Source organism: Erythrolamprus reginae, chromosome 7 (genome assembly GCF_031021105.1).
Source record: "Erythrolamprus reginae isolate rEryReg1 chromosome 7, rEryReg1.hap1, whole genome shotgun sequence".
Taxonomy (NCBI): domain Eukaryota; kingdom Metazoa; phylum Chordata; class Lepidosauria; order Squamata; family Dipsadidae; genus Erythrolamprus; species Erythrolamprus reginae.
Window position 1 is genome coordinate 78,979,380 of NC_091956.1, and position 11,103 is coordinate 78,990,482.

The window sequence follows — 11,103 nt, forward strand, 5'->3', positions numbered from 1 at the left end:
CTCGGGGCGGCTCACAACAAAGTAAAAAACAATACATAATAGCAAATCCAATACCCACCAATCCAATTACAATTTTAAGCTAAAAATTCATAAAAAACAACCCCAGAATATTAAAAAACAAGCACACAATCAATCTAACACCAAATTATCTATATTGTATTTTGCTTTGTGCTAATCTTATAATTGCTCAGTGCGTATTATTCTGTATTTGCTTCGTGCTTATTCTGGATTGTTTATATTTTGTTTACATGTAAATAATATTTATTTAACTAAGTCTGGTCCTGACATCATTACTTTTGATCTGAAGAGAGAGATATAGTGTTTTTTTTCCTAAGAAGTCTTGTTATCTAAAATGTAAATATGGTTTCATTCTTCTCCAGTGCCCATTGGGCATTTGGAAATACGCAGCTGTTGTTTTTCCCTTCTCAAGAGATCGTGTTCTGTTTTCCTACTAGGCCCAGGTGGGTAAAGGTGCTGAATTGTATAAGGAGGAAATTGAAGACCTGAAAACTCAGCTTGCTAAAGCTGAGATGGCAAGAATGAAGCAATCTAAATTGTTTGATCAAGAGTAAGTTCCATTTCATTGAAAAGGCAATTCTATAGAGAAGCGAGGGCAAACCATTTTTTTGGGCAGGGGAGATGCTGTTTTCAGAAACAAACTTCTGGTTTTTATTATTATTATTATTATTATTATTATTATTATTATTTATTGGATTTGTATGCCGCCCCTCTCCGTGGACTCGGGGCGGCTAACAACAGTGGTAAAAACAGCATGTGACAATCCAATACTAAAACCGCTAAAAACCCTTGTTATAAACCAATCATACACACAAACATACCATGCATAAATTGTAGAAGCCTAGGGGGAAAGAATATCTCAGTTCCCCCATGCCTGACGGCAGAGGTGGGTTTTAAGGAGCTTACGAAAGACAAGGAGGGTGGGGGCTATTCTAATCTCTGGGGGAAGATGGTTCCAGTGGGCCGGGGCCGCCACAGAGAAGGCTCTTCCCCTGGGCCCCGCCAAACGACATTGTTTAGTTGACGGAACCCGGAGAAGGCCAACTCTGTGGGACCTAACTGGTCGCTGGGATTTGTGCAGCAGAAGGCGGTCCCTGAGATAATCTGGTCCGGTGCCATGGAGGGCTTTATAGGTCATAACCAACACTTTGAATTGTGACCGGAAACTGATCGGCAACCAATGCAGACTGCGGAGTGTTGGTGTGACATGGGCATATTTAGGGAAGCCCATGATTGCTCTCGCAGCTGCATTTGCACGATCTGAAGCTTCCGAACACTTTTCAAAGGTAGCCCCATGTAGAGAGCGTTACAGTAGTCGAGCCTCGAGGTGATGAGGGCATGAGTGACTGTGAGCAGTGACCCCCGGTCCAAATAGGGCCGCAACTGGTTGGGCTGTTGAGTCTGTTTTTCACCCTTCACGGGCTCCGTAGGCTTTCCTCTTTTTTTAATTAATTTTTTAATTAGTTTTAATTACAATTAGTTTTAATTACAAGTGTTTTGTGAATTGTGCCCACCACCAGACAAACATTCAAACCTTACCACCAATCGGGGGTGTTTCTTGTATGTTCTGCCGGGCTCTCTGATAGGAGCCTCCCGAAAATTCAAGGGTACAAATTTCAGACACACACACACGTTTGAAAATTCAAAACAATGTTCTTTATCACAAAATTCAAAATAAACTAACCACTCTTTTTGTATTGCAAAGAGCACTCGTCCCAAAACAACCGGGTAGTCTGTACAATTTCCCTTAAGCAGTCATTAAGTACTTAGTTAGCAGCTGTGAAGAAACTTCACACCCCTTCTTCTTCCACCGAAGTGAGACACACACTTTGCTCTCCTTTGGTTTCAAAGGCGTGAAAAATCAACAAAGTCCAGAAAACAGCAACACATGATTCTTGACAAACTGTGATCAGATACTCTTCCACAACGGCCAAACCCACATGCTGCTATTTATAGCAGCAGCCCTAATTACTGGAGCCCCACCCAAACACAGGTGGCCTCTCTTATCTCCTGTAATATGTCCTTACTTGGTCTCTTCTACGCATAATTCTGCGCTTGTGTGGGTCCAAGATGTCTTCATCCGAATCAATGGAAGATAATGGAGATTGACTGCCTGGGCTATGTGCCAAGCCCCCCTCTTCCAAGTCACTCCCACCTTCTTCTTCGTCCGAGGAAACTAAACTCTGATCTGATTCTGTCGGCAATAACACAGGCCTGTGACATGTTGAAGTTTCCCCTGCATCCACCTCCCCATTCCCTGGGGCAGGAGCTGGGCCAGAGCCAACCACAACACTTGTATAAACCATTTTAACCCAAGTGCAAAAATATCTATCTACATATTATAAAGTGGTTCCAATTTGTTTCTTGTAGCTTGGGGATTTTGAGCAGAAATAGAAGGCAAAACCCTCCCTTTCCCTTGATCCCCAACAAATGATACTCAAGGGAATCCTGCCTGTCTCAACTAACATAGAGGCGGCACATGGACATCCATTTCAATAACCACCGATACACTTGGCATCCATGAATCTAATAAACCTGCCTTGAAGCTATCAAGGCTGATGATAGAATAGAATAGAATAGAATTTTTATTGGCCAAGTGTGATTGGACACACAAGGAATTTGTCTTGGTGCATATGCTCTCAACGTACATAAAATAAAATATACATTTGTCAAGAATCATGTGATACAACACTTAATGATTGTCATAGGGGTCAAATAAGCAATGAAGAAGCAATATTAATAAAAATCTTAGGATATAAGCAACAAGTTACAGTCATACAGTCAACATGGGAGGAAATGGGTGATAGGAATGATGAGAAAAACTAGTAGAATAGAAGTGCAGATTTAGTAGAAAGTCTGACAGTTTTGAGGGAATTATTTGTTTAGTAGAGTGATGGCGTTCGGGAAAAAACTGTTCTTGTGTCTAGTTGTCTTGGTGTGCAGTGCTCTGTAGCGACGTTTGATTGTTGACATTGTTGACTATTGTATCTGTAGAATGGTAGAATAAGATAATTGATAAGTTTATTTTAAAACTGAATTTTCACTGTTCTAGAATGGCAAATGCCAAAGCTCTGGCAGAACATCGGGAACAGCAGTTAAGAAAGTTGAAGGAAGAACTTCGTAAAGCACAACAAGAACAGGATGTAACAGGTAAATACGAAATCGGGGTGTTATCTCTTGGCTGTATGATATGGGTTTTTAACGTACAGTGATACCTCGTCTTACAAATGCCTCCTCATGCAAAGTTTTCGAGATACAAACCCGGGGTTTAAGATTGTTTTGCCTCTTCTTACAAACTATTTTCACCTTTCAAACCCACCGCTGCCGCTGGGATTCCCCGCCTCCGGACTTTCATTGCGAGCGAAGCACCCATTTTTGCGCTGCTGGGATTTCCCTGAGGCTCCCCTCCATGGGAAACCCCACCTCTCGACTTCCATGTTTTTGTGATGCTGCAGGGGAATCCCAGCAGCGCAAAAACGGGTGCTTCGCTGGCAACGGAAGTCCGGAGGTGGGGTTTCCCAGCGAGGGGAGCCTCAGGGAAATCCCAGCAGCGCAAAAACACAGAGGGGTTTCGAGGTCTTCGGTGTTTTTGCGATGCTGCGATTTCACTGATGCTCCCTTCGCTAGGAAACCCCACCTCCGGACCTCCGTTGCCAGTGAAGCGCTCGTTTTTGCGATGCTGGGATACCCCTGCAGCATCGCAAAAACACCGAAGTCCGGAGGTGGGGTTTCCTATGGAGGGGAACCCCGCAGCGCAAAAACGGGCTCTTCGGCTGGCAAAAGGGGAGAATTTTGGGCTTGCATGCATTAATCGCTTTTCCATTGATTCCTATGGGAAAAATTGTTTCGTCTTACAAACTTTTCACCTTAAGAACCTCGTCCCGGAACCAATTAAGTTTGTAAGACAAGATATCACTATACAGCGTTACACCAACGATAGTCAAGCAAGAAAATATTTTCAGCTTCCAAGCGCATTCTTTCATGCGTTCCAAGTGCTAAGAAATACTTTCAGGGCTATTTTGACAAGGGTCCTACTTGAATATATTTCTGTAGATACATTTCCATCAGCGCTAGCTCCTTGGGCATTTAAAATCATAAATGCTGGATGTCTCAAATCCTATGATAAAATCCCCAACCCGAACCACAGTGTCTTGAATATGTGAAGTCAAATTATACCATGCCGTGAAATGAGCTAGATTTGAAAAAAGTTTCTGTTTTGATAGAAAAGGATATGTTTTGTCGTAGCAAAATGCTCACCATGTTGGACCTTCTTGTTTTCAGTCCTGTGTAAAACAGACCCTACTCCCACAATTATGCCAATTACTTGTGGTGGCGGTAGTGGAATTGTGCAAAATACCCATATGCTAGTGATAAAATCCGAGTATGCAAAGCTGGAAAAAGAACACGTTCAACTCAGGAAAAAACAAGAGCTACTGTTGACGTAAGTCACCATATTCTGCATGGAAATACAGCTTACAATTTATCTATCTATCTATCTATCTATCTATCTATCTATCTATCTATCTATTTATTAGATTTGTATGCCGCCCCTCTCCATAGACTCGGGGCGGCTAACAACAATGATAAAAAACAGCACATAACAATCCAATCATAAAACAACTAAAAAACCCTTATTATAAAACCAAACATACAGACATACCATGCATAAATTGTAAAGGCCTAGTGGGAAAGAATATCTCAATTCCCCCATGCCTGACAGCAAAGATGGGTTTTAAGAAGCTTACGAAAGGCGAGGAGGGTGGGGGCAATTCTAATCTCTGGGGAGAGTTGGTTCCAGAGGGTCGGGGCCACCACAGAGAAGGCTCTTCCCCTGGGTCCCGCCAAACGACATTGTTTGGTTGATGGGACCCGGAGAAGGGCAACTCTGTGGGATTTAACTGGTCGCTCGGATTTGTGCAGCAGAAGGTGGTCCCTGAGATAATCTGGTCCAGTGCCATGAAGGGCTTTATAGGTCATAACCAACAGGAACTGAATGTAAACATGCCTGGGATAAACATATATCCATCCTAAGATAAAATACAAGAAATAATATAAGGGCAGACTAGATGGACCATGAGGTCTTTTTCTGCCGTCAATCTTCTATGTTTCTTTTTTTTTAAATATTTTTTTATTATTTTTCATTAGACAAACAGAAACAAACAACATTCAACATTCAAGGAGCTACCATTGCTCCGCTTGTCGTAGAAGTCTAACTAGTACAGGAAAAAAAACCTAACTATAATCAGATCAATACAGAAATATAACAGAAATATAACTCTATGTTCTTATTAAATTTAATTCTATATCCTTTATATTAATTAATTTTCTTATCTATAAAATATCAAATACCTAAACTAAAAATAAAATATAAAAAATAACACTTCAAAATTTATCATATTGCAAAAATACTCTATGTTTATATTGGTTTTTAAACTATTACACTCTATCTATTATTATCATACAGTTAACCTTCAATTTAATAAGTTCAAATAATTATACATATTTATTTATTTGTTAAAACTATTTTTAAAATTCCACCATTTATATACTAATGTCCAGGCAGTGTTTCTACCTGGACATCAGGTGCTTAAATATATCTAATGTGTTTTTTTAAAGAGACGAGCGTTTCTGGAAAGAAGAAAGTAAGAAATGGAAGATGGAGCATGGTTTGGGAGACACAGCAGCCGAGGGGCATAAAATGAAATCTCCGAAAAAAGCCCCCACCTCCTCTCTTTCAGCATTGCCAGCCACTCCCTGCAAAGAGCGCCCCATGCATTTAATTTTGCCTGTAGACTCGCCACAGTTGATGCCGTTGCCCATCCAATCAAATTTCTCCGATAACCCATCCTTAGGCGCTACTGCAAGTAAGTAACGGCATAACACATTCATAGATGCTTAAGACAAAAAGCCTATTTTAGAGTAAGGCTGTGCTGTTATCAGAAAAGAAACCCTGCTGTGTCTGTGTGTTTGTTTGTTTGTTTGTTTGTTTGTTTGTTTGTTTGTTTGATTGATTGACTGACTGACTGACTGACTGACTGACTGACTGACTGATTGATTGATTGATTGATTGATTGATTTTTATGCCGCCCTTCTCCTTAGAACCCATGGCAGCTTACAACATGTTAGCCATAGCACTTTTTAACAGAGCCAGCATATTGCCCCCACAAGTTTACCAGCTTGTTTTGGAAGGATGTGTTTCTCACGGTTTCCCAGCAAACCGGGAAATCAGGGAATTGATAAAATATCTACAAAAAGATATTGATAAGATTGAACGGGTCCAAAGACGGGCTACAAAAATGGTGAGAGGTCTTAAGCATAAAACTGATCAGGAAAGACAATCTGAGGTTAGTTGGGGGAAAGATCAGAAGCACCATGAGAAAATATTATTTTACTGAAAGAGTAGTAGATGCTTGGAACAAATTTCTAGCAGACATGGTTGGTAAATCCGCAGTAACTGAATTTATTTATTTATTTATTATTGATTGATTGATTGATTGGATTTGTATGCCGCCCCGCTCCGGAGACTCGGGGCGGCTAACAGCAATAATAAAACAGCATATAATAATAATCCAATACTAAAAACAATTAAAAACCCATTATTATAAAAAACCAAACATACATACAAACATACCATGCATAAAATTATAAAGGCCTAGGGGGAAAGAGTATCTCAATTCCCCCATGCCTGGCGGCAGAGGTGGGTTTTAAGTAGCTTACGAAAGACAAGGAGGGTGGGGGCAATTCTAATCTCTGGGGGGAGTTGGTTCCAGAGGGCCGGGGCCGCCACAGAGAAGGCTCTTCCCCTGGGTCCCGCCAAGCGGCATTGTTTAGTTGACGGGACCCGGAGAAGACCCACTCTGTGGGACCTAACTGGTCGCTGGGATTCGTGCCGCAGAAGGCGGTCCCTGAGATAATCTGGTCCGGTGCCATGAAGGGCTTTATAGGTCATAACCAACACTTTGAATTGTGACTGGAAACTGATCGGCAACCAATGCAGACTGAGGAGTGTTGGTGTGACATGGGCATATTGGGGAAGCCCGTGATTGAATTTAAACATGCCTGGGATAAACATAGATCCATCCTAAGATAAAATATAGGAAATAGTATAAGGACAGACTGGATGAACTATGAGGTCGTTTTCTACTTCCGCATCTCTACTTCGCGGAAATTCGACTTTCGCGGGCGGTCTCGGAACGCATCCCCCGCGAAAATCGAGGGAACACTGTATTGATATAATCACATACTGCTGACACAGCAGTTTGAAAACAGGTGACCATGAGTAGATGGATGGGTATCACTTTGATGGGAAACTTAAACAGGGACATGAAAGGAGTCCTCAACAAGGTGCCCCCCCCCACCAGGCAACAGTGATGTCACAATTCAATCCTTTCAACACAGAAGCACTTTAGTACAGTAGGTCTAAGAAAGCCATAGTTTAATTTGCCATTTAGTAAATTGCATACCCAGGAAGTAGTGTACCACCATGTTATTTAAATTAAGTGCTCATGTGTATATATGGATAAATAAGTAAAAGTAAAATTTATGTGAGAACTGTAGAAGTATTGTTATGATTTAAATTTTTTGTTTTATCTTGTTTATATATGAAGGTTTTTTTTATATAAGGTTAAACAAAATTTCTTCTTTTCATTTAAATTAATATGTTGATTTAAGGTATTAATAATGTATTCTTTTTTCTGTATGGAAATTTGACTTCTAGAACAAGAGGGGAAATTGCAACCCCAATTTTATGTTTTAAAAAAAAAATTAACTGCTCATCTAACCAGGATATTAATTTCAAATTCATGAAAATTAATAACGCGATGTTTTAAAAATGGAAAAAATTCCCAAACATCTATCATCTCTAATCAACCTATTCCAGTGATTTTCAACCTTTTTTGAGCCGCGGCACATTTTTTACATTTACAAAATCCTGGGGCACACCGCCAACCAAAATAACACCCTAAGACACTCTCCTCTCTTTTTCCATCCCTGTCTCCTCCCCCCCCTTGTGTGTGTGTGTATATATATACACACTCTTGAACCATTTCCAAAAACAGGTGAGGGCTGGGGGGGTTTTCTCTCTTATTCTTTGGGTGCTTTTTATCATATGCTTTAAATCAAGAGTCACTTCTCTCTCTCTTTTGTTTATCTCTCTTTCCTCTCATTCTCTGTCTCAATCATTTTCTCGTTTCTCTTTTTTTCTCCCCTTTTTGCTCATTTCTCTCTCTCTCTCCCTTCCTCTCCTTTTCTCTCTCTCTCTTGCTTTCTCTCTCTCTCACTCTTGTGTTCTCTTTCTCTTTTCTTTCTCTCTCTTGCTTTCTCTCTCTCTTGCTTTCTTTCTCTCTCTTTCTCTCTCAGCAAAAAGTTGCGAGACTGGAACCTGAGCTTCCTTCTTCGCGGCACACCTGACCATGTCTCGCGGCACACTAGTGTGCCACGGCACACTGGTTGAAAAACACTGACCTATTCTCTTGTGGTTATATTGTGTTACTCAAATATTTTTAGTTATTTTAATTCAGTTTAACTCTAGCAACTGTTCTTTCCAACAGACACAATATCTGGCAGAACCGAATGTGAAGATAACAACTTCATGAAATGGCTTTCGGCAGACGGTGTAGGAGATGTTTCCGATTGCAAGCCTCAGTGACCGTCAGATTCTGTCGTCTACATTTGATATATTAAAAAATTATTTTTTTTTACCATGTTTTTAAATGTATACTTAATGAATAAATAAATTAATGAATAAAGTTAAATAAATGTTTCCACTGGTTAGCAGTGTAGTTTTTGGTTTGTTTGATTAGGTTTTGTGTATTTGCTTTTGTAAAATAGTTTATCAATATTATTGTTGTTGTTGTTATTATTATTATTATGTCAGTACAACACAGCAAACGAGATCACTATGCTGGATTTCGTATTTCATCACCAGTCGGGCACTTCCCAAGCACCTAGGATTGCGTGATATAGATGATGATTATTATTATTATTATTATTATTATTACTATTACTATTATTATTATGTCAGCACAATACAGCAAACGAGATCACTATGCTGGATTTCGTATTTCATCACCAGTCGGGCACTTCCCAAGCACCTAGGTCTGTGATGTAGATTATTATTATTATTATTATTATTATTATTATTATTATTATTATTATGTCAGTACAACACAGCAAACGAGATCACTATGCTGGATTTCGTATTTCATCACCAGTCCGGAGCTTCCCAAGCACCTAGGACTGTGTGATGTAGCGGCGAATTATGTTTGCCGATCCCAGTAAAGTGGCCTTTTGCAATTGACAGATGGAGATTTTGTCAATTCCGATGGTTTTCAAATGTCCGCTGAGATCCTTTGGTACTGCGCCCAGCGTGCCAAGTACCACTGAGACTACTTTCACGGGCTTATGCCAGAGTCGTTGCAGCTCGATTTTTAGATCTTCGTATTTCACTAATTTCTCTATTATTATTATTATTATTATTATTATTATTATTATTATTATTATTATTATTTATTAGATTTGTATGCCACCCCTCTCCAAAGACTCGGGATGGCTCACAGCATATAATATGAAACAGTAAATACAAAGACAAATCTAATTAATTTAAAAAGTACATAAGCTAAAAACCCGATATAGTAAAAATCAATCAAATTACAGTCAGGTGGGTAAAATGAGGACCCGGATTGTGGGGGCAATATCCTGGCTCTGTTAAAAAGTGCTATTGCTAACATGTTGTAAGCCGCCCTGAATCTAAGGAGAAGGGCAGCATAAAAATCGAATGAATACATACATCACATTTATTGACCATGGTAAGATCTAATTACCCCAAGCCTGGCAACATAAGTGAACCTTAAGACTCTTGCGAAAGGTGAGGAGGGTGGGGCAGTGCGAATCTTCCGGAGGGAGCTGATTCCAGAGGACCGGGGCCTCCACAGAGAAGGCTCTTTCCCTTGGTGCCGCCAAACGACATTGTCTGGTTAATGGGACCTGGAGAAGGCCAACTGTGGGACCTAACCGGTCACTGGGATTAATACTTTCTATTTGACCCGTAGACTTCTCCCAGAATCCAAATAAGATCAATATTATTAGATCTCCACAGTTGGTAACATCTCTCAGATAGGCGCATGATGTCTCTATACGTACAAAGTTATATATATGCATCTCACCCAGGCACCATGTCACCATAGCCTGCACTATCAAGGGCCTGCCACAGCAGCCACAGCCCATTGAGCAATACCATCTAACACAACTCTTAAAGTGGCCAAGTTTGGAGACCTTCGCCCATCCCCCCTCTTCTTATTTCTTTATTTCCTGCCTGCCTTCCTCTTTCTTTTTTCCTTCTTTCCTTTCTTTCTTCCTTCCTCTTCCTTCCCTTCTTTCCTATCTTATTTCTTTCTTTCCTTCCTCTTCTTTCTTTTTTCCTCTTTCTTCCCTTCTTTCCTATCTTCTTTCTTTCTTTCCTTCCTCTTCTTTCTTTTTTCCTTCCTTCCTTCCTCTTCTTTCTTCACTTATTTCCTTCTTTCATTCCTTCCTCCTCTTTATTTCTTTCCTTCCTTCCTTCCTCTTTCTTTTTTGTTCTTTCTTTCTTTCTTCCTTCATCTTTCTTATCTTCTGTCTTTCCTTCCTCTTCTTTCTTTCTTTCTTTCTTCACTTCTTCCTTCCTCTTCTTTATTTCTTTCTTTCCTTCCTCTTTCTTTTTTCCTTCTTTCCTTTCTTCCTCTTTCTTCCCTTCTTTCCTATCTTCTTTCTTTCTTTCCTTCCTCTTCTTTCTTTTTTCCTTCCTTCCTTCCTCTTCTTTCTTCACTTATTTCCTTCTTTCATTCCTTCCTCCTCTTTATTTCTTTCCTTCCTTCCTCTTTCTTTTTTGTTCTTTCTTTCTTCCTTCGTCTTTCTTATTTTCTGTCTTTCCTTCCTCTTCTTTCTTTCTTCACTTCTTCCTCTTCTTTATTTCTTTCTTCACTTCTTCCTTCCTCTTCTTTATTTCTTTCTTTCCTCTTTCTTTTTTCCTTCTTTCCTTTCTTTCTTTCTTTCTTCCTCTTTCTTCCCTTCTTTCCTATCTTCTTTCTTCCTTTCCTTCCTCTTCTTTCT

At 39.9% G+C, this 11,103-nt stretch overlaps 1 protein-coding gene across 4 annotated transcripts in view; it reads left to right on the forward strand.

Moving 5' to 3' along the window:
* CENPE (centromere protein E) overlaps positions 1-8,779 on the forward strand; it is an 80,932-nt gene extending 72,153 nt beyond the window's left edge. For all 4 annotated transcript variants that reach the window (XM_070757935.1, XM_070757938.1, XM_070757939.1 and 1 more), the window contains 5 exons: positions 456-568; positions 3,071-3,168; positions 4,300-4,459; positions 5,635-5,882; positions 8,568-8,779. In XM_070757935.1, coding sequence (XP_070614036.1) covers positions 456-568; positions 3,071-3,168; positions 4,300-4,459; positions 5,635-5,882; positions 8,568-8,665 — 717 coding nt within the window. In that variant the 3' untranslated portion in view covers positions 8,666-8,779. The remainder of the gene's footprint in view (positions 1-455; positions 569-3,070; positions 3,169-4,299; positions 4,460-5,634; positions 5,883-8,567) is intronic.
* Positions 8,780-11,103: the final 2,324 nt, after the last annotated feature.